At 36.0% G+C, this 27,974-nt stretch overlaps 1 protein-coding gene across 5 annotated transcripts; it reads left to right on the top strand.

The window, feature by feature from the left end:
- The first annotated feature begins 277 nt into the window (after positions 1–277).
- LOC141447609 (inositol hexakisphosphate kinase 3-like) lies at positions 278–27,831 on the top strand. Of its 5 annotated transcripts, none has more exons than XM_074115339.1 (10): positions 278–828; positions 18,209–18,351; positions 19,102–19,228; positions 21,034–21,219; positions 22,554–22,662; positions 23,971–24,050; positions 24,296–24,471; positions 25,558–25,763; positions 26,402–26,572; positions 27,008–27,831. In XM_074115339.1, exons 5-10 carry the CDS (start codon positions 22,559–22,561, stop codon positions 27,483–27,485), a joined length of 1,215 nt encoding a protein of 404 aa, XP_073971440.1. In that variant the 5' UTR covers positions 278–828; positions 18,209–18,351; positions 19,102–19,228; positions 21,034–21,219; positions 22,554–22,558; the 3' UTR covers positions 27,486–27,831. The 5 variants fall into 5 exon arrangements, with proteins under 5 accessions (XP_073971440.1, XP_073971439.1, XP_073971437.1 ...); XM_074115338.1 differs by lacking the exon at positions 21,034–21,219 and adding an exon at positions 12,781–12,845; XM_074115336.1 differs by lacking the exon at positions 21,034–21,219 and having other exon boundaries at positions 279–828.
- Positions 27,832–27,974: the final 143 nt, after the last annotated feature.

Raw genomic sequence — 27,974 nt, 5'->3', positions numbered from 1 at the left:
AACGTTGGTTAATACATCGTTAGCCTCCTGTACAAGTGATACCAACTACTCCAGCTAGAATGTTGTCGGTGAACAGCTTCTCTTTATCATCTGATCCAACAGACAATATCAAAATAATCAGTTATTATATTTTTTTACTGTGGATAATTAATACCAAATAATTTTTTAAAAATAAGTTGGCGAGAGTTTGAATTTAAAAAGAGCGCTGGCGGAAATGCCAGCTGTGCACGCGGTTCTACAGCTGGAACGCCGAGATTAGTTTAACTTCACCCCCACTCTGTCAGTTTCCCTTTGTGACCCGTCCTGTTCTAAGAAAGGTGCCATTCCACTCTCGACCTGTGTGTATGTTCAAGTAACAAAGACAATAAAAAAATAAATTTCTTTCGCAAAGGCTTATTTATAAATTTTTATGAGTTGTAATGGTCACAGTCTTCCCATCACTTATACTCAAGATATTGTGAAGAGATTCCATATTTGTTGTTACATGAGAGAAAATCACTTTGTACCATTTCTACTCTGTGGACGCCCTTTTAAATATTTCTCGTTCGGTTATAGAGAACGCTGAAATGTTTTGATTTCTTGAGCGAAAAATTAATCTCAAAATTGAAATAAAAAGAGCGTTCTAGTAAAACTTGACTTTTTTTTTTTTATTAAACGTTCAAAGTTGCAATAGTTGTGAAGTGTTTTATTTTATTTTAATATTGTTTTCTTTTCCTTTTCTTTTTTTTAAGTTTTGTGCAATTTAGTGCTTTTGTGTTGCTGTTTTCTCCGTACCCGTGAACACAAATCTAAGGAAATCTTTGACAGAAAAAAATTCTGAGAAGTAAGGTTAGTACTGTTCGACTTATGTGTATCATTGAACCTGCAAATAACTATTTATTTGCAAAAATAGCAGAGTCTATGATGCAATTTTTCATAACTTTCTAATAATGGCTGGTGGTAGTTTATAACGTCTGATGACGGCATACCCACATATTTGGTGTCAATGATAGATACTAGGTACCAAACTGCATTACTTACATTTTGTGATATTTGGTTTAGAACATTCGTTTTATTTCCTTTTAATCTATCTAGAGTAGGACAGACTTAATTATTATTTAGCTATTTTCACTCATACTGGCTTTCTGTTTCTATTGTGAATACTACAGAAAAAGATTAGTTAGGCCCTCCACTCTATTATTTAATACTAACAGGTATGTCATGACCAATTTCAGACAGAAACGTAAATATTATCGTTTTTATGTCAATTGATATATTTGGTGAAAAAATAAAAATATCCTTGCATTTTTTAAATTTTTTTCATGACAAATGTTGAATATATAGGTCAACAGGAGTGTAAGTTTAATTTTATTCTGGAGTCCTAGCAAGTTGTCTTGCCAATGGTTTTTTTTATTTATTCTATTAAAAGGAATGTAAGAAAATATTTTTAAAGATTTTATTCAATGATAGAAGTTATTTATCTATTTATATATCTTATTTTACCAGGTTTGTTTGACTCTTAACGTTACTTGAACTTTGCTTTCGAAATAAGTGAAAGTACCTGTGTTACAACATGAGTCTAATTTTTTACTTACTGTATCCTGACCACGTAAACAGCACTACACTGAAATGTCCATATAAACTTATGTGTCCAGTTTAAGAATGCTTGCTCTCTACAGTATTTTTTTTAACAAAATAAGTATAACATTGTTGTGTGGTATATTGATTTGTTTTTCCAATTCTTTGAAAGGATTTTGCCATTGACTATTTGTAGAATTCATTATTGTTGAAAACATGTTTACTTCAAGAAGGGCATTCCAATTCATTGGTAACTTGAATTTTATCATTCAAAGAGGGACTTGAGAATTCAAGGCGACAGGTGTCAAGGTAAACATCAGTAGCGGTTCTTTTTTTCAAGATTATAGATCTTCTTCCTTATTGCTTGTTCAGAAATTAAATTGTTATCATTAAAATTCTGTTTTATCTATAAGATTACAAATTTGTATTGAATTAATCTCGGCCTTTGTTTGCATTTTTTTATTTATTTATTTTTAAATCGCCTAATAACAACAGTTGGTATCTTTTGAGCCTCTTTTTGAACAGCAGTATTATTAATTGGGAGTTTATCAATAGTTATTGAGGGTTACAAGAAGATATAAGACTTGAGGTCCCTCGAATCAGACTTCTGAGTGTGAAGTCTAGCTCCCCGAAAACATTTATCGGTATTAACATTCTCCAAATTAAAATTTTACTCAAAAGTGATAAGCCTACATTTTTAAAGTTTAAATTTGGCGACTGATTTAGACAAATCGGTTTAAAAGTCGGAAGTATAACTTCATAGGATATAGAATTTTAAATTTTCGGTTACTTTATCGCGAACGATTACATTGATTCACTTCCAGTTTTTGCTAATTCTGCCATTTTGACTTTCAGTTATTGAAGACATCATAAAAAAATCTAGTGTTTCACTTACAATATATTTTCTATTAAGTTCTCAAGTTAGAAATCCTCTTATTTTCACATACTCCCGTTATTTGTTTCTAAATAAGCCTTTTATTTGATCGAAAGTGTGCAGGCAGCTCACTTATGTTCTACTAATTTTCTATTTGTATGAAACATATCTCTCTCAAAAAAAAAATGGGCAGTTTTTTCTTCATACTGGTTTGTCCACTCGTTTTTTTTTTTAAACAAAAGAATTAGAACAAAGGTATATTAAAGATGGGCGGTTACAATAAACGTCAACACTGACAAAGTTGAGTAATAGAGCTGCTGAGTCAGCACTGACTCATAGGTTGCAGATTAGTCGCAGATTAATTACTTGTAGTTTGTATGGGGATGGGGGCTCCAATGAGCGGATACCTGCAATAAAGTAGCTTGCAAGTTAACTGCAGCAAATACTTTGAAAGTAGGTCAAGCATGTGTGCGTTTAGGCGATGCAGGTCACCTTCTTGCGTTACCTATATCGTAATCTGCATTCTTTTGTTAACATGTTTTCAACATTCGTAATAAGCCATGTTCAAAGTTTTTATCACTTCAGGAATATTAATCATTTTTTAAAAAAAATATTTATTTTTAAAGAGAATGAAATGGTTGGTTATCTTGTTTGTTACTGCAAGTGAAAGCTGAACGTTTTGTAGGACATCACCAGTTGACTAATTATGTAGTTTGTTGAGGCGAAAGAATATGTTCAGGATGTAAGAGTGGTGTTCTAATCTGCTAACTGTGAACTTGCGGATTTTTGATTACATTTTTCCGCTGTTTACTCACAATCCAATCAAACTGAACCTCTTTAAACGTGATAATACTTGTGTAGTCTTAGTTTTGCGAAAAACGTACCTCTCTCTAAGAGTACCATTCCTAAGAGTTTTACTGTTTTACTACCCAAATATAAACTTTTTAGAAGATATCAAGACTGTTCCATTACTTACAGTTATAAGAATTAGAGAAAGAGGAAGTCGAAAGAGTGATCATTCCACATTTTGTCCCGGGTAGTATATTTTTGGAGGGTTTGAGATGATCAGTTTCCCTCCGATGAAAGTCTCGCCAACCGGAAGTGTGAGCATCGTATTTTTTGTTTGACGAGACGTAATCGCTTTTGTTTGAAGTTCTGCTCTTAAAAGGGGATTCGTAGGAAGTCTTTACTGCTCACCGCAGTTGCGTGCCATTAAAGAGAACTCTATTGAATTTACCGAGCAATCTGTAAAAATTCTGTTTTTTTTAAATATCGAATAAAATACTGCTAGCGAATGTGTGATTTAGATTTAAGGGTTTTGTGTTTCTCTTCAGTAGCCTTGTGTATAATTTGATGATTGTAAAATCAGCCTGTTGGTGATGAAAGTAAATGGCAAAATGGAGAGGCCCTAAATTCATATTGACTAGTTTAAATCAGTGTAACTTAAATGTAACTACTTCGTGACGTGTGACAGAAAAGTTAAAAGTGAAAGGCTATTTCCGTACTCCTCTATTGTTGGATGAAAATATAGGTCAGGAATGGGAATAAGATGCGAATACGACGGATAAAGTAAACATTTAAGTCAAGATCAAAACAAACTAGCAATCTCTCCTATTAAGCTGGGACATACTAATATCAGTGATCTTTCTTTTAACCATGACGTTTTGAAATGAGAACTTGAAAAGTGAAGTTTGGAAACTGGGCCCGATTGCAGTAAGTAGTTACTGAACAACAAGAGAAATCAGCTGTTTTTGTTTCTACATATGGACAAGAGGGGAAACAATGGGGCAAACAGTTTGGCGACCCAAGTGCGAGGCCAGGCTGTCTGTGGTGCTGTGGGCGTGGCTTGGGGATTTTCCACAACTACTTCACCGCTCACTCATCGATCTTTTCTTGCACCAGCACCCCCACCTCAGACGCTCATTGTGGTCACACACACACACACAAAACTTGTTTATTTACCTCTTTGGCCAAAACGGAAGAGCAAAGTATTGCAGTCTTGTAAAGTTTCTAGATCGAACATTCGCTGGAAATCCTCCGTGTTATTAAAATCCCCAGTTTCCAGAGAAAGAAGAATTATTAGAAAGTGGTATGCCTGTGCGTGATTATTGACAGACAACAGAAACTAAAACTTGGAATTGTTTATGGGCGCCACCACGGGTACCAACTGATAATAATTAGATTAATTTGATCTCTTAATATTCCTAAGAGTCAACGAACTTTGTTTCCGGATATCCTCTTCAAAGTCCTTTATGAAAAAGTTGGTTTTAGTTGTGACCCAAAATTTTGTTTTCTTAAGACTTATTTCAGTCAATACACGCCATAGTTTCTATCCGCTGGCATCATCGAGAGTTTTTCTTTGTGAAGAACACTATTAGTGGAAAAATAGCTGCAATAACTTGATTAGAAACCTCCCCAGTATAAAAAGAAAATATCTGGAGTGGACCCGCACGACTTCCTGTAGTTCTCGAAAGTTCTTGCTCCCATATTTTCCTTCAAACTCGGAACGTTTACAGTTTCTTATTTAATTATCACCAACTTTATATTTTGTAACCGAATTTGATCCTGCAGGGAAGCCTCCTCCAACCGCTTCCTATAAATTCTGTCAAAAAGTGTTACAAGGAACAGCTGTAAATTTGGTTATAATGTAAATAAGAAGTTTTTGAGAACCACTTTTCCAGATATTGAAGAACCCATGTAGTAAATCCATTGACTGCCGCTTCAAATAGGCGGCATGTTTTTTGTACTTTACTACTCACTGTTTACATTTATCACTTTATAGTTCAAAAATGAACCGTGGCTCACATTGTCGGTCAGTTTATATAATTCTTGTTAGTTCAAAAATGGTTAATTTTTTCTCTCAGTAGCACTTTCTGTAATAAGGAAGGAGAAGGTGGGTAGAAGTGGAATCATTCATCGGTCGGACCTTGAGCGACTTTATATTGGCGGAAGACTTTCTGATAGCAGGAATGAAAATAGATATCCTGTTTTGAACTGGTGTGTTGTTTGCACATGCGCCTTCGGTGCGTAGAAAGTTGTGTTTGTAAATATTTTTGTACAGTAGAGCCAGAGATAGGTGATAATTCTGTTTACTTGTAACACCGAGATCACGTCACTGACTTGGAACATTTACTAAATATTCAATTTAATTGACCAAAACTCTCTGTCGGGTGGGGAGTGAGGGAGAATCACTTTCCACGAAAAACTATCGAAAAACGAAAGCGATAGATGTTTGTTCGATCAGTCAAGGTTATCGGGTCATCGCCGAATCGTTTTTCTAGAACAGAGATAAAATTTTAGTAAATCTTTACTGAGATGATTTCGTAGAAGTGAAATTTGGGCTAGGCAATTTTATTTTTATTTTTTGAATTCCAAACTGTTTTGTGGATATTCAGTCAGCTGTACTACTAACAGCGTCATTTACATTTTTTGTAGTTTAGACAAACAAATTCACGATTGTTTACATTGCAGTCACGCTGTGTTCCGCGCAATAATCTAAACATTCTTGTTGCAATTGAAAACATTACGATTGTTATCGCTAGTTCGTAGAAATTAGCTAGTCATGCTATTCTAAATAGATCAATCAGTTTTTGATGTACGTTATTGCTATTAGATACTTATTAATCAGTATTTCGATCGATATATGTATATTGTGTACGTGAGTTCGTTTATGTATGCATACTTGAGATCTCTTAAAACCAAAAGGAAGTTCAAACTGTAAATCTAGTAAGTTAGTTAAAATTAAGTACTTTTAATTAAACAAAGTTTGAACTTCGAGAATTGAGTCCATCTTGAGGATACTTCTATTCAGATTTCTGACCAGGGGAGAGACAATTTTTGGAATTGTAGATAAATATTTTCTGACGACTCAGAAGAAGAGTAAATAAAAGTAGATTGTTTAATATTAAAGTACTCGGTTGTATTAGGCCCAGTCTAGGTTTTTTTAGTCTGCCAGGATTTAATTGAAGTCTCCAGCTGGTTTTCTTCTGAATAGAATTGCCAATCTCCAGTTGCCCGAACTAGGAGCGTGCAAACACTTTGTTAATAAGAGATAAGCGCGCATTTCTCTAGTTTTGCCTAAAAATGGTTTCCCAGAAAATTGATAAGCTTTTTATTGATTGATTTTTTTGTTTTTTTTTGAATAATTGCTTCATCAAAATCCTTGGAGCTATTTTTCGAGGAATTTGCCCAAAATTGAGACAAATATTTTTTCTAAAAATAGCAATTTCTTAACTAATTGATGTTCACGGAGAATGACCAAGTTTATTTAAACAAAACAGGAAAGTGAACTGTTGCAGTGGAAGGGATTTTTTGTCAAGCCATGGCTAGCACTTCCGTGGAGAGCATTTGGACGCTGGCCAGCTGCTAGTTCTACAGAAATAGTTGTGACTACTTGCTTCACCTTCAGTGCGTATCGCGTTAGGGGAATTTCGTTGGTTGAAGAAACGGAGAACATAATGTGTGGTTTTGTTAATACAAAATTCATACATTTTTTAGGGAAGAATCATATCTTCTCCTCTTGGGATAGATGAGAAGCCTCCACCAAGACGGATTTTTCTAATTCATCAATGTAGCTAACATTATTCATGGCGGAAAAATTAGTGTTCAGGTGTAGCAAAAGTGTGTCTTAGGTATGCTATGAATTCGCGCATTGAACCGAGGCAAAGATTCTTCACTCTTCACCACAGGAAGTGAACTTGAAATGACTATTTTAGGCACTTTTATATTGTCAAGGCGTCTAGCGTCCTCCTAGGCGGAAATGGTTTTTTTAGATCTAAACAACTGAAGGGCGTAGGCAAATTAAAACAGTTCATTTGACTAACCAAATAGCTTCTGTCTCTAGGGGCTTCTAGTCAAATGTATTCTTCATTTTAGGTACGTAGCTTAGACAAATATTATCTTCATTTCATGAATGACCTGTTGAATAATCTACTTAAATATTTTATGAAACAAATAAATTTTATTTAATGAAACTTAGTGCAAATAATGTCACAAAATTTTAAGAAAAAATTATTAATAAACATAAGAATGGTTATAAACAAAATGGGCGGCAACCAGTGTGACTTCCCGCTGGATACTAATCTTATTGCAAGAACTCGTGTGACATAAATAATGTTTCTGGATCTGGATTAAAAAAAAAGGGTTGTTTTATAAAACAGTTTGTGAATGAACATTGATCAAACACAAGAAGTCACGGGAAGCTTTGAGTTAATATTTCGTATGAGTGGGCCTGACAGTAGTAACTCTAAGCGAACCAAATCTCTCAGCCGGAAATAAAATGTTTTCTTCATTTTATGGTGATTTTCTCTAAACTTCCTGTAAATATTAACACACATGGATTAGTGTAACTTGGTATTTTTATTGGAAAGTCCTGTTTAGGGCAGGTCTGAACATGTGGGTACCGTCTCCCCTCTCTTTGTACAGTGTTGATTCAGTTTAATTACCAATTGGATGTGGGAAAAGAACTAAATAGACTTCACAATATTCTGATCCAAAAACAAAAAGCGAACCAAGAATTTTGTTCAAGAGGAATATTGTGGATATTTGTAACCAGAAAAGTCTGTAAATTTTTAGAGTCTACTTTCGATTATATTTTGTCACATTTTCGTAGATACAGATTGATGTTTTGCCAGTAAATCGATACTAGAGAAAGTTGTCGTATACAGGATACAGTTTGTAGGAGTATGGATGAAGGTAGGGGAGAGGTCGATGATCCCCCTTACAAAGGGCCACCATTCAGTCTCACCTGCCAACTACAGGGTCGACCTTCCACCTCACATTTAGTGAGCAAGTTTAGCCATTAATCAAACTCTGTTGCCACCCCCCCCGAGAATATTTTTAGAAATGATACCTTCCTCTTTCTCTTACTACCTAAGAGAGAAGTATTGTTATCGTGTCTTGCAGTTTCTATTTTCCAGTTCTCGCCGGAAATGCCCGTTTTGAGGTCCCTGGAGTACTGAATCACAGGAAGCTGGAACCTAAGGGACCTGGACTGTGACCCGTCCATCGAAACCCTTCTACCGGAAGGGCCACATTGCTCATCGGATTGAGACTTCTTTAATTTTTCCTTCTAAATGGCTCTTCAAATTTTCTTTTAACTTCCTAAGTTTCTTTTTAAAGATCAAAAGTTTGTATTTGGTTCAAAATTCATGTTTGTGTACATTTAGATGTAATTTGGAAGATGATACTGTGATGGTAGAAAGTTCAAATTAATAAACAATAAAATAGCGCTTTAATAAACGAAAAAGTCTAAAGTATTATTTCCCTTATTGAAAATTATTATGGACGTTTTATTTTTCTACGTAATATTTATCTAACTTTTACACAGCATTCATAATCAAAGTTATCTCGACTTATTTTCTATTGATTGATTCACAGTTTAGTTGAATAAATTCTGTTTTTCCATGAAATCCGATTTTCTTGGTTTTTCCGTGGTAAGATGGTTCTCTATACTAAGCGTAACACTTCCCTTTTAAAGCCGTCAAGATAGTTTTAAGAACTTTGTCAGCGGGTGTAAATTATCGTTCCCCTTTAGTAATATTGAGCCAAGTTACTGGCAAAATGCAACTCGCTGTCTGTGAGTTAGCTTAGAACCCTACTGGTGAGGAATTGGTATGAGGGCCGAGAACTGGTTTATTTACTCAGCTGAATACTGCAATGAATGCTGAAAAGAAGCTGAAACCTGCTTCTGCTGCGAGTTACCTTCCCTGGTGACCTATTTCCTGCACAGCTGATTGCAGGAAGCGGGAGTTTGTTATTTTTATTAGCGGTGATTCATGTTTATTTGTTAGAGAATTGTTTAAAAAAAGGCATTGATTTTAATCGCGACTGGAATCGGTCTAGTAGTTTGATTAGACTTTATTGTTGTGTTGTTTACAGCAGTTTGCAATAACAATCCTTGTTTACATGGACCACTTGGCTAATCTTTCTCTAATTCTGATCTCTTATCGTTTAAGAGGTAATAGTCTATCCGAACCAAGACGTTATACATGTTTACGGTCATGGTCTTCTAGTGGTGGACTTTAAGATCCAGAGTTGCCAAAAAAATGTGTTGGTGATGGCTGCCTAAGAATAGCCATCTATCTAAAGCAGAGCGGAATAATTAGTGGAAGATAGAAAATTAGATCTGAAGAATAGAAAGTGAGATACATATACAGGGTGAACCAGTAAGTATTGTCCATAGGCCTACTGTGTGTAGTACATCTAAAGTGGAGTTCAATGACGTATTGGCCAACTTTATATTTTCCTCTGTTCTTGAGTGACGTCACTTTAAAGTTTTTTTCTAAAATCATTACTTTTTTCCAATAAAAATGTTATTACTCAAAATGTTTTAGTCCGACTTCGATTCTGGTGACACGGTTAGAATGATAGATAAATTTTCTAAAGATTGATACCATTTCAAAGCATAAGTTATTCTCCAAACAGCCTCAATCTTCCTCCGATTGCTGGAAAAATAAAAGTTATCGAAATTTTTAAGAAAACGCATTAGGCCCTTATGTGATCATTATCAGACCTAGGTGCTGGCACTTTTTATAAAAATTTCCTTGTTTAATGGGCTTTCTAACGGTATATCATTTTCCAGGATTCCTTTTATCTTCGTATGAGAAATTACGTTTGTTTTACAAGAAAACATGTTCACGAGCACTCAAGAGTGTTAGTTATCAAGTTGTTTAATTCATTGAAAACTCTTTTAGATGGACCAATAGTCAATTTTAAAGTAGGCTGTCTTTAAATAAGGAAGTCAAAGGTTACAAATTGCACTAAAAAAAAAAATCTTAACTCTAAAATATTTGAGAAAATGTTAGGAAATATTTTAAACAAGTACTATTTTTATAAACAAAAATTAATGTAGTTTGTACTTACTCCAAATTACAATTTCACACACAATACACTGTTGAAAAAGAAAAAAATATGAATAAGCCTTAACAACCCTTTGAACCCACTAACAGATAATCGTTATATTTGAATTAGGTATTAACCAATACAACCAGATGTCTTACAAATAAACTTCCCTTATCTGTTAGACTTGGTTTCAAAATTTTCTATTGTACCATACCATAACACTGTTGAGTGCTCGTGAACACGTTTTCTGGTAAAACAAACGTAATTTCTCATACGAAAATAAAAGGAATCCTGGAAAATGATATACCGTTAGAAAGCCCACATTAGACAAGGAAACTTTAATAAAAAGTGCCAGCACCTAGGTCTGGTAATGATCACGTAAGGGCCTAATGAGTTTTCTTAAAAATTTTGATTACTTTTATTTTTCCAGGATTCGGAGAGAGATTGAGGCTGTTTGGAGAATGACTTATGCTTCGAAATGGTGTCAATTTTTAGAAAATTTATCTGTCTTTCAAACCGTGTCATCAGAATCGAATTCGGACTAAAACTTTCTGAGTAATAACATTTTTACTGAAAAAAAGGAATGATTTTAGAAAAAAGCTTTAAAGTGACGTCACTCAAGAATAGTGGAAAATATGAAGTTGGCCAATACGTCATTGAACTCCACTTTAGATGTACTACACACAGTAGGCCTATGGACAATACTTACTGGTTCACCCTGTATACATATATCGGGAAACTACAAAGTAGGACAGACATACTTGTTTTGAGTTTAGTGACAGCGTAATTCCTTTCTAGAGTAGTGGAGTGTATACAGAGTAGATTATTGCACTAAATTAAGTGAACTAAGTTTAATAATTTTTAAGGCACGTCAGCGTCTGGAGCTTATTGGCACTCGGAGCTTTTTTCATTGCCCTGCCGGCCTCAGGGCATTCCATCACCAGATAGTGAGCTCTAAGAAGCTCCTAGGAAGAGAAAATCTAAGGGCCAGCAGCCTGGATTCGAACCCGGGACTTCCGCATGGGAATCCAAAACGCTAACTGCATATCTAATCCCTTACCTAAGTGTACTAAGTACTAATTTTAATCAGTTTTGTGCACTATTGCTATCTGGGCGTAATTCTGTGTGTTGTTGTCATTTTTTACAATAAAATTGCATTAAACTTTAGACAATTCTGTTCTGCATTCCTGGATAAACCTTCAAACATACAGTGGGTCTGTTTGGGTCACGGTGACTTTGTGCCGTCCAATAATAATCTAACACTTCTTGCGGCCTAGTTGAAGAGAAGGTTCCTCCAAAAGGGTCATTTTGTTGTAATTGCACGAAAAGTAAGTCGTGCGAGTGTGCTCACACTTGATTGAGGTGGCAGGAAGGACAACTTTTGCCCAGTTAATTTAATGTCGTGTGCAGACAGAGGTCTGGTTTGAGGTAATTGGAGTGGCCGTTGATTATGCAATGTTCATTGGGTGTATGTATATGTGTTTGCACGAGCATGCCATGTCTATATGTCAGTTACTAAGATAACAATTGAATTTAGAACGTTTCCCAATAAATTTTATTACGATGTGTCTATTAATATGCGGTGCACAGTTCAAGGCAAGTTTGTCATAATGTTTGTTTTTTACGCACATGTAAAACAACATGTGTACAGAGAGCGCGACAACAACGAGGTCATTCGCGCCCGGTTCCTATTCAGCGCACTGACGGACCTTCGCTGGCACTATCCAGCACCGGAACAGATTCTACTAGGTCGAATAAAACGGAAGACAGGAAACATGTTTTTGCTCCAATTAGGACCAACATCCACATAAAATAGGGGTACACCCCCCCCAGCAGGTCCAAGTTCACGAAAATTTATGGAACAGTTTTCTCATTGACGCGAGGTTGTTTACAATTGGTGAAATCTTTGTTCTCTTTACTTCCTGCTGTAACTTGTAAGAGAAAGCACTGCTGCAAGACCAGCCAGTCTTTCTATTACAACTTCTTTACAGGAAATACCTGTCTTATGCTGCTTTTTTTACTCCAGAAGATCTCAAAACGGAAACAGGATGATTTTTTTTTTTAAATCGACTGCCCACCGATTTATTTATTTTTAACTTGAAATGAGGATTGCATCTTCATATAGTGGCAGTTTCATTTGCAGCAGTATGCTCACTGCAAAAATATCACTTCAATCTCCTCTTTGTGCACCTATTTGGGGAGATCTATGTGGAGAACTTGCTTTAGAGTTGCAATAATTGTAGGGAGGCCATGTTGGTGTGCGTTACGTCATTCTCATCGTGAGAGCTGGGGCTGGGTGATACCTGGCAGTGAGATCATCGTGCACAGGTGTGTCCTTCATCAACTTTATTATTATCTAGCCACACCTCCCTAACAACACAAATAGAATTCAGTTCAGCCTCTCAAGTTGCATCACTAAATTTCTCACTCAAGCTTGCTGAAATCCATTCCATCCTGGACATATTGTAGCTATCAATCAATCTAACTCTGTTACTTCGTCCTTTCAGGCACATTCCCAGAAAAAAAGGGCCAGATTTTAAGTTTAGAACTCCAAGCATCACTTTCCAAATTGGTAACTACTATTATTACTACTTAACTTATTTTGTAGAGTGCAGCGTTTTAGCACGCTATTTGCAATGAATAGTGTTCTCAAGTGTAGAGACAAGGAATATTCCTACTTCCAAGTGGGAGTTCCGTTGCGAGGAATCAGATCTGGAAGTCGTCCCAGAGGAGTGAGGGGACAAACTCCCGCCTCCTGTTTACAGTCCAGAGTCCACCCTGGATTAGGCGCACTTTTTTCTCTGCCAGGACATAAAATCTTTGGCAAGGATCTGTCTCTACGTTCAAACGTCCAAACTATGTTTGATTATTTCCAGCCACGACTCCATACTTGCTACTTCACTTAGCTTAAAAAATTCATATTACCCTAGTTTATCTCGGTTATTCCAATGATTATTAGAATACGGATAAGTATCTTCTCCTAGATTAGTGTTAACCTTGATTATTGCATCACGCTACTTGCATTGTTAACAAACATGTAGTCCAAGGCCGGTGGCAATCAGGCGAGTTACAGTATTATTCATGCACGTTACATTTTAACACAAATAAAAATTTAATTTGATCAGCGATATTCGATAAATGTTTGTCATTCGATATAACTAAAAACAATGATTTTCACAAATTGTATTGTGTGCGTCTGTCTGTGGAGTGTGCGCTCAGCGAAATTCAAATGAAATCGCCGGAAGTTTCAAATTTGACATCTGGTTTAAGTTAAACCATTGCAGCTGACAAAACATGAGCTTCGGATAAAATCAGGCAACCGGATTGTTTTTGGCGAGGTGGGAATGGTTAGGGTTCCCTCTAAGTGGCATTTCAGTGATGGACTCACAAATTGTAAATTTTGGAACAATTTTTTTTTTGTACATAAAATGCGGAAAATGAAAATCGTATGTGTCCCAACAAGAGTTTACGAAATGGGACGGCAAAGCTTTTACACCAGGAATTCTGATTACCAGTGATACAGGTGACCTGTTCTAAGTGTTTATGCCCTTGGGCGCTCTGATAATCTATAAATAATTAGAGGGTTTGTCTCTGGCAGTTCAGAAGGGCCTCCACTAGTGCTGAAACGGAAGCTAAGTGACCCAGAGCAGTTCAGGTTCAAAGTCTAGGCCGCGTTGGACCGGTGTCAAGTCACCCACCCACCCGCCTTCTTTATTACCTTAATATTAGAGATTACCTAACCTGAACAGCCGCTCACATCTGAGACACCTGAAATCTATGTTTTCCGACAAACATATTTTACCTTAGTTCAGTCAGTTGTAAACGTTTTTCCTATGTGCGTTGAGCTGACTCGCACCAACTAAACTGGAATGAAGCGAAGCAGAGTTCGCCCTCAAAATAGGATCTGGAAGACGCTATCAGTCAGCCCAAGCCCAGGAGGTCATTGTTTCCCCTTAAGAACAGGAAGAGCCAGGATAGTACAGTTTTAATTCCGTGAACTTGTAACGCTCACCAAATTATCTTGGTAAGTTTTAGATGAGTTTAGATTTTACATCATTATCCGCCGTAGCGCACATGTTTGTTGTATTTCTGACCTGTTGCGGACTTCCGTCCATAAGTTATCAGTTTGGTGGAGAGATTATGACATCACTTAGTTTCCGTCTCACGCTACACTTGCTGACTAAATTATTTGTACATATCCTGCTAGAAAAGGTATTGCGTTTGTGCAGCTTTCTGACTTCCCCACCGGAGATATCCGTTTAAAGGTCTCCTGTTTACGTACAAGTGGTTTAACCAACTTGTCAGACAGAGAGTGTGGGTGTACATTGACCGTAACTTAAGAATGAAATATCGCGGAAGTTGGAATTTAATATTTCGCTGTGGTTACAACCAGAGGAAGTTACAACAGGCTTCCGGGCCAAATCGCTCAACCGGAACTACCCCTTTACTAAATCGTTCTTTCATTTTTCAAGATTTCCCTCAAAAACTGTCCCAACGATTTCGTTTAAGCTCAGCGGAAATATCGCGTATAAAAGTGTACTTCTACAAGATTTGTTCGTAACATTATTGCGGGAAAATTCGATCAGATGTCCTTCCGGGCGAGCGGGAGGTCGCACTTCCCTCTAATGTCCATTTCAGTAAAATGTCTTTACACGATTTAAATATTAAATAAGGATTAAATGTGTACACGAAATCCCAATTTGGAAAAAATCTTACTGGAAGAACCACTTTTCTGAAGTTTTTCTTTTTGGTTTTGCAGCGATTTTTCCAAAAATGGTTCCCCTTTAAACTGGGCATTTAATAATTTGTTAGGCAACTGTTATTTCGTAAAAATGATGTAAACCGGAAAGAGAAAGTCGTTTGATTGGTTAAGCCACATTTTTTTGTAACTTCCGCTGACGATGAGAGTTAGTCGCAGCGTGATGAGATCATCCCACGATCCAGCGGTCACCTTTCGGTTCATTGGAAATGCAAACAAGTTGTGTATTGGGGATGTGTCATGTTGGAAAATACGTTCTGCCTGCGCGCTAGCTGTGCGGACATTTCGGCTAGTTAGTGACGTCATGCGAGTAGCACGCGTGCCGTGTGATTGTGTAGTGTAGGTTGATGTTTACATCCATATTTGAGGGGAGGGAGTCCATGTAGATTAGTACAGCTGGACCGGAGATAATGTGGCCGACCTTGGGTCCGAACTCAGTACGCCAGTGTACAGTTGGACTCGCTGCAGGCCAGACCGTACTACCTGAACATTAGAGAGTGCTCGTGTCAGTGGTCCAGAGATCTTAGCCTATAGCCTCCGTTCTGCTCAAGGATTGTCATTGTCTCTTGTCCTGGTAAGTTCATTTTATAATTACTGTAGCCCCCTTCAGTTATTATTAAGCTGGGAATGGATATATGAGCGTAATCAGTCCACTGCTGCGTGCTTCGTAATAGAATTACAGATATCTTTATCCAGTACGAAGTACTGGCTGATTAAGTTGGTCATTGACCAATGCAAAGGTGCGTCAAGATCGCTGACTGACGTTATAACTTTGAACAGTCTTGAGTTACTGCCTTTACAGTTTGGAAAAGCCACTTTCCCGTTTGCTCGCAGGCACCCTCAAAAGGAGTAATTCCACTGGGGATAAAGAAAATCTACCCAATTACAGTATTTTCTTCTTAGAAGTAAGATAAAGTTTAAAAGTTACCAATTATTTACTTAAAAATGATATTAAAGGTGATAAGAAACATAACAACTGCGGTTAAACGTACAGCCTTCAATTATCCACATTAAGATCTGTTTCCTGCTAGAGCAGACAATAAGAAATTTATTTTAATATTATTTATATTAATATTATTTATTTTTTTGTATAAAATTACATTTTATTTTTGGGAGTAAAACACATATATTTAAGTAGTTCATTCGTGAGAAAATGAAGGAAAATAATATTACATACGCGAAGGAAGTATTTTTCACCCACGCACTACGATTGTGTGAACTAGATCTGTTGTCTCGGTGATATAAACTCCTCTTCCTTTCATTTGTACGGTAAATAACGTATTCTGGAATTGTATTATTTATTTAGAACATTTTCATGACTTAGTCATTTATGCGTATGTATACTTTGGGTTAGGGATTATTAGATTTTATTTTATTTCAGTTTGGACTTTGTTTTGTAAGTGATGTAATACATATATGATATTGTATATTTATATTATTGTTTGTACCAATAATATTGTTCTTAAATGTTACTTTAGTGTAAAATGATGTTTTTGGAGGTTATAAAGCACACACACTTGCAAGGGAAGGTTATATTTATGTGCATTTAGACATGACAATGTTACTGTGGTCGCCACTGGAACGTGGTACTGTTCGGCCTTGTGTCACTGCCTTTAAATACATTCTGGTGTTGTATATTATTCCAAGAACACCGCCAGAGCGATATTTGCCATTCAGTTTATATTGCTTTGTTGCACAACACATATAATATCACTTCTGAGTGCCTTTTCCCTCATCTAGTAACCGGAAGTAAGTTACTGGTGAGGTAACTGAAGCCGGAAGTGGTGAAGTAACCGAAGAGAAAAGCAGAATGAAATCAAGTTTGCTATTTAATTCAAAAACTAAACTTAAGATTGAAAAAAAAAGAACTAAACAGAAGATTTTAAACGATTTTAAAGCTCTAAAATTTCTCTTGACCGGCTTAAGACTAACTTATACATCGATTTTTAAAACCCATCAGGGCTATGCAATTATTTTGTATACTTCGACCCCATAGTAATCGCTGCTTTTAAGATCCTAATCGATCTTTACACGCAGACTTTAGTATTCCTTTTTTTTACCCAAGTTGCCAAAACTAAATGTAGAAAACTTTGTTCTGCCATTGCGCGCCAATCCTCAACCTCAAAATTTTTCTTTCTGGCAAGACGATTTAAAAGGCTGTGACCTCGCGGTCGCCCCACCTTGTGAAAAGAATGACTAATTCAGTGTGTTTTGGAGGGTGCCACTGGGTGACTTTTCCACCTGTTTGTGCCTAATTATTCGTTGTAACTGATAGCGCCAACCAGTCATTCTACCACTAATAATTGGAAACGAAAAAAAAAACGGGGAATAACCAAATTCATAATTCTGATAGGTGAATAATTAAGAGATAAGAATAAGATTAGATCAAGATGTATTCCTGTTATAAAAGACCTTGGACGAGATGTTATTGGTGGACGTGATATTTTAAACGGAAATAAAACGCTCTCTGTCACAACTGATAAGGTTGCTGTCACTTGCCATCTGCATGTTCGCGGCCCAGTCTGATGTAAACTTATACAACATTCACACCACTACTCCTTCTTCCTAAAGACCTATTACTAGAAAGATGGTGCAGCGCAATGTGTTGTGTTCATCTAGCAGGGTGTCCAAATTAAAGTCCTCGCATCCATCCAGAGCGGGAAAGGAAATGATTAGAGAGCGCAATAGAAGCTCTAAAAATCAATTGTTTCAGATTCTGGGCACCTCGAAACATGTACATAATGTAAATCGATTTTATCAATACTTAAATGCCTTTTAATCACCATTAATCCATTACGGATGTAAAGGAGAATTGGTGCATTGTCTCGGCATTGTTTTGTACTTCTTACTGGAGAGGCAGAAGTTGTGGCTTAAGGTCCATCCGAAGTTGAAAGAAAGTCAGCTGGACACACAGCAATGTGGAATAATTGGCCACCGAACTGTCATAAGCAGAGACTCTCTGCCTTTAAGATTTTAGAAATATAACAAATATTATTTCCACAGTTTTCACAAATTAAAAAAAAAAAAGTTTAAATTTTAATGATTTTGATTTTTGATAAGCTTATCACGTTGCTATTAATTTGGTGATAAGAAGTTCCCCTTCCTGGTGACCATGGATTAGGCGTTAAAATAAAGATATAGACCTTATTAATGCAGTATTGCTCCTGTACTTTCAGGTAAAACACTGGCTGCTGTCGGAATGGTATACCTACCCGGTGAGTGGGGCATGGGCGAACTGGAGAAACGAAGATTGGCAGGGGTACAGGAACAGTTGCTGGATATAGACACCGAAGTGGCTCTACTTCCGCTCAACAACCAGGTATGCATCCTCTCTCTGCTCTCCCAACAGTTCTCTCCACGCTAACTCCTTCGCTTACAAACTTTCTCAAGCTTAATAACTTTAAGTTGATAAGACGATTCGAAATAAAAAAAAAAAAAAAACGCAGGAAGTCTGTTCATTATTCTATGTTTCAGTAAGATCGTGAGATCTGTCCTCCAATCGGAAGTACAGCTTTATTTGTACAGATTTTTCTTTTTTTGTCTAATGAGTTCCTCGTGGAATTTGAGAAATGGCATCATTGCCATTGACAGTATTGCTTGCAGTAGCTTGCAATCAAGTCAACAGTTTGTTGAATCCACTGGGTAAGTCTGCAGTGATGCGTGGTGGACATAAGTCCCCCGATATATTCCTATAATTTTTCGTTTGGAGTTAGTTAGTTTTACTCAATATTCTCAACCAAATCAGTTGCGCACTCACAATCATAATTCTTGGTCTGAATTTTCATGTGTTGAGTTAGAATGGTTAGAGAAGTGCAGACTGCTTGCACCGTCAGATCGCGTGGTCCAGACATGTCAACATCATCATTTACTAAAATAGAAATGACGTATCTCAGAGGCGTACCCACTGATAGTAGTTATCAGAACTCCTAACAGGTGACAGTGAAGGCCAGTCTCACACACCCACTTTTCAAATCAGCTGCATTTCCTCACTCTCAACAATCTGATGACTTCCGCTTTCCTCCATATTATATTTTCAATTTTCAATAAATATTTGGTTTCAATGTTACAGGTTGGAGGTCATACTCGTTTACTGCTGCTGGACGAGAGAACAATATGCAAGCCTCTAAATCGACGGGAATTGGAATTCTATCAGAATATTCCAGCAGAAATCAAAGTGTTCGTGCCCAAATATAAAGGTAATATCTAAATACAATGCTACAATGCTCCCTTACCACATCAAGGTGATGCAGATCCTTAGTGATGCTTTCATTATTCATTTAGCAATTTTTTTTATTTAATCTGAATTTGTTTCAATTTGACCATATAATTTTGTTTTTGATTTTTTGGTAGTTTCATATTATTTTATTTATTTTTGACCCAGAGTGGCTTCTGCAAGAATCATTTATAAAAAGTTGGCAACATTTTAAAAAAAATATATATATGTAAAATGGAAATAGAAATAATTTTACGAACTTTTTATAAATATCTTGCGAGCACTAACCCATCTTCACTGCATGTGTAGACTGAATGGGTGGTGTCGCCGACAGTTGGAGACGACCGAGAGCAGGAGATGAGGGGCGGGAGGGGTGTCTTCTTTATCTTAAGCTCAAGTAACCCCCACTTATATCATCAAGGCACTTTACACGCCATGTAGCTTGACCTGCAATACAGGTGTTGATTAGATTTTGTAGTCTAGGTCAGGCGAGAAGTTGTCACACAGGGGTCGGACATAGTTTCCGCAGTTTTGATTTATAATTAATAAAGTTATAATTAAAACTATCTTCCTAAATTAAAAATACGGTTTAGGATAGTTTAGTTCACAAAATGAATAAATAATAATAATATCAACGGGATAGACTTGGAGCTAATTTTAGCTCGTATAACCGTTATTTAATTCAAAATGTCGAGAGAAGTGTGCAGACACTCACTTTTTCCTTTCTCTTACAAAATGTGAGAAAATATTGCGTTCGAGTTAATTTTTTATATAGAGTTTTCCACGGAACGTTTGAGTTCCTCTTGATGCCCCCAGAAACTGGAAATTAGTGTGAAGTCTAGCAACAAGTGCAAGGTCTAGCGCCTGCAGGCCTAACTGCATTCTATGTAAGTGCTATTTTTAGCACTCTAAATCTCTTAATCAGGAACACTAATAGGAAGCGATTGCGATGTTGTGTTGTAGGCAGTTTTAATTAAAGAAAGTAATCGATAGTATAGAAACCGTTCAGATATAAAAATAAATATAAAATCAGTCCAAATGATCGCAGTATCTGTTGAATGCTGAACTCTGTAACCGTACAAATATGGTAGTTAATAACTTAAATAGCAACTAGAGTCAGGTAGGCTCTACACTTGGTTGCTCAAGTGAGTCGAGAGGCAGTGCCGGATTAAGCTAGAACATTCCCCAGTTCGAGGTCTAAGCTGGATATCACGTAGCTTAACATACCGATCTTCATTTACAACTTGCATTTTTATTACGGGTTGGGCCAACTATAAAACTTATTAATTATTTCCATAATAAAATATAATGCGTCATTCGGTGAATCTAACACATTAAATTTATTATAAAACAAAATTCCCTACCATTGGAGGTGGATGTGCAGGCACAAAACGATTCTGAAGACATTCAGCACCCTTTATGATTACGATTTCGAGTTTAGAATGGTTTAACTGGATCTAATCTTACTGATTAATAATCCAATTTCACAATAGAATACTTTTATTAAAACGTCCAAAAAGCTTGTGGATTCTTGATTTAATAGCCGTTCAATGAAACATTGTAGCAGCTAACCTGGGGCACAACTATTTGTTTTCAATAGTGAGTTTTATTTCGTATGAGGCAATCCGGCACGTTAGAGAAATGATGTAGGCATGAGATTTATTTAGTTGAAATTTAGAATTTATCTCCTTCTCTCGACGTCTCCGTCTGAAATTTGTTGGATACCCCGTTGATGCGTGGAGTGGGGTGTGGACCACGGCCCAGCTCGATTATGATGCTAATGTGCAGACAGAGAGAGCTCGCCCTGGGGCCCCGCGCTAATCTCGTGTTTTGTAAAGCACTCAGAGAAACACTAGCGAATGTCCGAGTGAACTTCTACTGTGCCAAGTGTCCAAGTGTACAGTGTGACTTCTTGCAACTGTGGCCACGAGCGCTCCGCTACAAGCCTTCAACTGCGACCTAGAGAGCTAAGTGGTTCGTAAATATAAATCAAACCGAACATTTAATAAAATAACCCACGCTCAATTAGAAAATATTTACAGCGTTGTCAAACTACACCAATATTCACCGAACAGATTTTCTTAAAAATATAACAAAAAATAACTGATGCAAGTTTAATGCGAATATTTAAACAAATTGTTATAATTTATCACTGTATTTTATTGCTTAGACTTTGTTCCGATCTGAAGACTTTACTGTTGTAGAGGCAGAGGACAACATAAGCGATTGGTTTAGACTGTAAGAAGGCCTGCAGACAGGACTAGGTTGTGGAATTCAAAAAATGAAGTAGTTCACAAAAAAGATATTGGGATGAGAGTACAACCCCAACATGGCCTCTCAAGGTCAATCAGGGAGGCTATTTCCTGTCCAAGAGATGCTAAAAGCAGAAAGCAGCCATTCTCGCTCTTAATTTTATTAATTTATTTTTTAATTATAAGGCTTGCCACCATCTGATGATATCATTGGCGCCCGTAGTTTTTTTCAGTGCAGTGCCTGACTCTGTACATTATTCTCCCGTTACAAACTACACTGACCAACACCGGAAAGTGAGCTGTAAAAAGCTACAGAGCCAGCAGATGGCTTCAACCCGAGATCTTCCTCTGAACTAATCTTCCCCCTATATTATTATTACAATCTGCTGTGCAGAAGATAGATTTCCTGACTTTTCTTCTTTGTGGCCACTTCCATCTTCTATCTGCATACCTTGCTACAGCCTTGTCTTTCTCTTAGAAAAGAATATGATGTTCTCTACCTCTTAACTTACAAATCTTGTTCAAAATTGTTGCACATTATGTGAACATGATATTAGTTCGGATAGATGCTACATATTTATAAGTTTCGCATCTTACTTTCTATGATTTTAAGCATTATAATGTTCTTGCCGAGTAAGCTCACGTTGCCATTTTAGAATTCTACTGTACCTTAATAATAAAAGAAAATTCTGTTAAAAACAAACGGTAGTTGGACAACGTTGTCATCTTTAAACAGGTTCATTCCATTACTCTTAATAGAGTAATTGTTAAAAAATAATATTTTTAAATATTGGAAATTTATCTTAACTGTACACGAAAAGTAGAACCGTAATTGGAGGGATGAAGGCAGAAGTACGGTGGTAGTTACAGATTCAATCCATTTTTTTATACGGATCTGTTTTATTTAGATTTAAAGAATTTCGCCAGTTTCTGGCGAACTCATTGAAATTATATACAAATAATCATTTTAAATTATATTTACAATGTAATTATTGTAATGTTAAAGAAAACAACTTTTGAGATATTAAGTTTGATGTGAGTTGCAAATTGTTGCAGGTATAATGCAGGGTTCAGGAGATGTGAAGTTAGATAAGAGGTACAGCCCTAGTTTCAGAGACGACACCAGTAATAGGCCTACCAAGAGGAAAAGAGATGACGTCTTAAGGTTACTACCTTCTTCTATTTCACTTTGGTTAAGCAGTTCTGCTTCCTTTTTTCTAATAACATTAAATTATACTTACATACTTTTACTTTTGGAGAGTTAGCTGGGTTTTAGCCATCATCTTAATGAATTAGGTGCCTAATTCGAGAAGTTGGTAGGATAACTTTGTTATATATCTAGAAGGTACTGGGGGCTTAAAATTTAAATAAAAGTGTAAGAATTTACGTCCCGAGGGGCGCTATTAGTGCAAGTAGTTTATTGCTGTTCCGGCTGGACTCTTAGAATACAGGTTACTACCGCAAAAAGATGCAGTACAACATCGATGCTGCTTTTTCAATTCTGGTAGATCAGATAAGCTTCTTGGTGTCTGAAGTTACGTTTCAAATACTTATTTCAACTGTTTGATTGAAAGTTATAAGATTTGGCGTTTCGTTACTCGGTATCAAAAATGAACAGGAACTTTTCAAGCTTTTTAGAAAATGATCTGATTTGTATTTTTAAAGAAGGCTATGTTGAATTGGAAAATATACCAAAAGAGTTTTCACATGCAGTCTGGTAACTTAGCATGGTTCAACAAATTGAAAAGGTATAATGCAGGCTTAATAAACGCTAAATATATAATACAAATATAATACTCGTATATTCACCCAGATAATGCACTTACTAAAAATTAGATCAAACAATTGAATACTTTATATTTTTCAATTCTTGAAGATAAAGTTGTAAGTAAATAAATAAATTACATAATTATAAATTGTTTAACACTCTAAATTTAACTTGGATTTCGAAATTTTTAAAAATTGAATCACTCGTTATGTATGGAAACAGGATCGTCACCAAGAAAGTAACCATAGGATATTCGTGTAGAGTGTTCTAAGTGCGGAATTAGCTCGTCAAGAGCATCGTACAATTTAGAGAGAAAATATTAAATATAAGATGCTTGTTTTCTTTAAGTACTTCACTTTGGCCAGTTTTATTTTAAAAAAAATTAATTGTGACTCCCAACTATGTTTTACTGAGCTGTTATGTGGTCTTTTTTTTTCAATTGAGAAAATGTTATTTTAATCTATTTTGGGATATCTTTTTTGCGGACATATTCAATAAGTTAGAGCTTGGTGTTCTTAACAAACTAAATTGTTGAACGGAAGGATCCTCGGTGCTTAGGAATGCTTGTGTCTATTTCTTTTCGTCTATTTGAAGTCTATATGATGGGAAAAATAAGCGATATATATTATCATCGATGCTCAACATCGTTAATCTACATTTGTATTCATCTATTTATTATTAACTAGGTGTTGTTACTGGTTTCAGAATGAAAGTCCGTAGGAACAAGAGTGCCAACGAGGTCATAAAAAATGGATCACAATATTTGGAGAGTTCTAGCAAACCATGTATCCTTTATATACAGATTACAAAGCTAAGAATGTTGTCGATCGGTCTTTTGTTTTGTAAAAGCATGAAAACACATCTTTTGTAGTTGGGGACTGGTTGTGTGACTTTTTTTGCCACGGAAACGAGATAGACTGGACCTGAACATGAAATATCTTTTCTAAACTCTTTTGAAACTTCTCTATCCATGTAAACCAATTAAGTAATGAAAAATTGTCTAAATATTTTTCTTGACAAGCGAATTTAGATTTTCTTCTGCTAGAGAATATCACCAGTAGATATTCAAGACCTTGTATATTAGATCTGAAGATGGGTACTAGGCAGCATGGTGATGATGCATCTGCCGAAAAGAGGAGTAAACAGATGGCTAAATGCGCTGCAAGTACTTCAGCGTCGTTGGGAGTGCGATTGTGTGGCATGCAGGTAACTATGTAACTTGGTTTACTTTCTTAAAACAGTGAAATTGAAACAACTTCTCCCAAATCTTTCTGCAACAGTTTGTACAGCTTATCTTTAAATGTTTAAACATGATCTGAAACAAAAAGGAAACTCAAACAAAGAATTAAGGTGAATACAACACTAATATGAATTCGAATAAACAAAAATGAAATAAACTTTATCATGGTAGTAAAATGCAAAATATATAACATACACCTGAAATTAGAAAACTTGAGTTCGGAAAAGACTCAGCAAGTTTTTACTAGTGAACTGTTTCTATTAGATGGAAGAGTTACTGAATCACAAGTGGAATACTGAACAATACCTAATGGACGGAATAAATTTCTTTTCATTATTTGTTTTCAGTTCAGAGTTCGCTAGTAAACTAGGAGCGGTTGACGCAGCAGTACTGTTAACCATTGTCTTTGTCATTGATATTTTGTTCTTAATTGACAAACTTTAGAATGTCACAGCTGACAAAGAAATATGTAACACATTCGATTGTATAAATTTTGTGTTGACTATGTACATTCAATGAGCTATCATTTTTTATAAATGTGTAATGGCAAAAGTAAATAAATATTTATAAAAATAAGGGGATTATTTCAGTTTCTCAACATTTTATCAAATAAGAATCCTTTCACTTCTTATAAAAAACAAGAAATTTGAACACTTGTAGAACAGATGGCAACTTAAATTTTTGCCAATCTTTATATTCTTCGAGCAGTAGTTGTAACCAAGGGGTGCCTATCCCGGGCATTACAACACTAAACTAGGTTCTACAGTTACTTTTTCGTCTGGAATCTTCCTGATTGATCTTTTAGATTAGAACTAAGAAATTTGCATGCTTTTGTTACAAAAAGTTTTACCCTGTATTCATTCAATTTCCTGCTTAATGCGCCAAAATCAGAAAACGTAAAGGAGTGCACTAGAGTTTATTATTTTTAAGGCGCAACGTATTAAATTGTCATTTATAGATTAATTAAACTTTTGCTATAAATATTGATACAGTCTGAAGATAGTGGTGTAAAATTATCTAATACAAAGTTTTTTTTTGTTATAATATTTTAGGTTTACCAGCCAGGATCCCAACAGTACGTCCGACGGGATAAGTACTGGGGCCGAGAGCTGGATGAAGATGGATTCAAAGGAGCTTTAAATAAATTCTTCCACAATGGGTACACACTAAACAAACTGGCAATCAGCAAGGTGATCAGTAGATTAGATACTCTGAGGGCTGCCATTGAAAAGCAATCTTCGTACAGATTTTATTCATGGTTAGAACAATATAGTTTTCTATAGATTTATTAAGTTTTAAATAATAAACAATTTTACGTTAGTAATTTTAATATTCAGAGTAATATTATTTCATTATGTTTTAATGAACGTTAGTTACATTGTTAATTATAATAAATGCTTGTGAAAACTTAATTTACAAGAAATTTAGCATTAATTAACCCCTCCCAAAAAGAGGTTTACAAACAAGAATGTTTAATTTAATTTTTATTTATCTAAAATTCCGTTTTCAGTGAACGTATTATAGGCCCTTCCATATTTATACTGTTGTGGAAGGTAATTATAGTGTTACTATTGTAAAATTTGCTGTAAGAAAAGTTCCGAAAGTACCAATTCGTTGATGAACTATTCATTTTTTAAGGGTTTTCTCAAAAACATTACCTATTATTTTCTGTAAACTTTGTATCGATCTTATCAAATATTAATGTGAATTCAATGTATTTACAAATACCGAGTTCGTAAAAAATCTAAAAAACAAAAATAATGGCCACCGTTCTGAGAAGCGGCGTGTAACAAAAAAAAAAAAAAAATCCGAGTGAGGTTTCACCATAATACTTTTTTTCAACAATAATGAACCACTTGCTGAACCTAGAATAAAATTATAATTATTTTTTTTTAGTTCCTTGCTGATCACATACGAAGGAAATGGAGAGGCAGGCTTTAGTTCCTTCCGCAGCAGTCTAGACGTGACACCATCATCGCCGGCCTATCACACTCTTGTTGATGCTTCCTCTTCTAAACGGTTTGTCCCTATTTCTGAAGAGACGATGGATGTTACAGCGCTCACGGTGTAAGTAATTATTTTGTATTCAACAAATCTAGCTTGTAAACTTTCACAACTTGCTCTTTCACAGTTTGAAATATACCGTCTTGTTACTTATATATATACGGGGACTAAATTTGTTTTCAAAACACTGAGTTGGCTGTAAATCAGAAAAAAAAATTGTTTCTCCTCTGGGGAGCTGGTGTAAGACTGATTAAGCCCGTAAATGCTCATAATTTGTGATTTTGCAAAGCTGATTTTCCCCCCTAAAGCCAGAATTTCAACTGCTGCTGTTGCTTCTCCAGCGGGAGTGCTTTTAGTATCTTCCCTTTTCATTGAGGTCCTACACTAGTCTAACCATATTTACTTACTGTTTTTTTTTTGACTATACAGATTGAAAAAACAAATTTTCTTGAGTAAAATGATTAATGATTTAACAATAAGGCTAATTTTTGTTTGTAGATCATCATCACCAGGAAGTCGAGGTTCCTGTGAAGATGATTGGTGTGAAGAAAATTCTTCTGCAGATAATTCCACAGCGTCCACGAACAGTTCGCACAGCAGTTGTGGCGTGAATGGCCCATCCGAAGAAGAGGAAGCTTCATCATCTTCAGTGTCCACGTTTGATCTGTTGACTTTACATTCAGCGACCACCGCCGGACCCAGCAATCCAGCGAGGTGCGCTCCCAATAGCGGCCACAGTACCCTTGTCGATACAACTGGCGGCCGACAGTTGCAGAATGTTGATCCGGAAGTGGACGTGCGCATGATTGACTTTGCGCACACCACCTTCTCCACGAGGAGCTGCGGTCTTGCGCAACAAGGACCAACCTCTGTCATACAGCCTGCCAAGACTCTGCACTACGGTCCTGATGGCGGCTTTCTCACCGGTCTCAACTCCCTCGACAGGTTGTTAACAGAAATATTAGCCGAACAATAGTATCCTGTCAGCCAACAAAAGCGTTGTTAGCTCCCACTTTACTAATACATCTCATGCCACCCACACATCAACAAAGCAACATTCCTTTTTAGACTTGACAATTTTAAATTCTAATCTTAGTTTATATACGCATGTGTATATTGTATTATTTAACTTCGGACTGCATATATAAATTATATAACTAATTTAAAGACGCGTTAGGTAAAGTGTTAATTATGGAAGTTTGAATTACTACCATGTGTATAAATTTAGACACACTCACCCATGCATACTTACCTCGTAAATTGGTTGAAGTAATTACCACTGACGACTGATTATTCTGGCTTAAAATTTCACTTTTTTTTACCGGACTAGAACTACGGAAGTTAAAAATAAAAAAAAAAGAAATTTCGCAGTTTATTGGGCCAATGTAAAGTGTGACAGACCAGGTGTGTGTGTTCTGTTATTTATGTAAATATGTATTCTAGTAGCTTAAATTGAAATCCTTCC

Source organism: Rhodnius prolixus, unplaced genomic scaffold, assembly GCF_049639745.1.
Source record: "Rhodnius prolixus isolate KJV_2025 unplaced genomic scaffold, Rpr scaffold_7, whole genome shotgun sequence".
Lineage (NCBI taxonomy): Eukaryota > Metazoa > Arthropoda > Insecta > Hemiptera > Reduviidae > Rhodnius > Rhodnius prolixus.
The sequence above is the reverse complement of the archived record's forward strand: the minus strand, read 5'-3'. Positions and strand labels throughout refer to the sequence as shown.

What these genes read in the sequence shown, in the direction of transcription:
- LOC141447609 (XM_074115338.1), top strand. Translation starts at nt 18,232, where the DNA reads ATGGTATACCTACCCGGTGAGTGGGGCATGGGCGAACTGGAGAAACGA. An exon ending in GTTCGTGCCCAAATATAAAG is followed by an intron (nt 19,229 to 22,553) that starts GTAATATCTAAA and finishes AAATTGTTGCAG; the next exon opens with GTATAATGCAGGGTTCAGGA. An exon ending in AAAAGAGATGACGTCTTAAG is followed by an intron (nt 22,663 to 23,970) that starts GTTACTACCTTC and finishes TACTGGTTTCAG; the next exon opens with AATGAAAGTCCGTAGGAACA.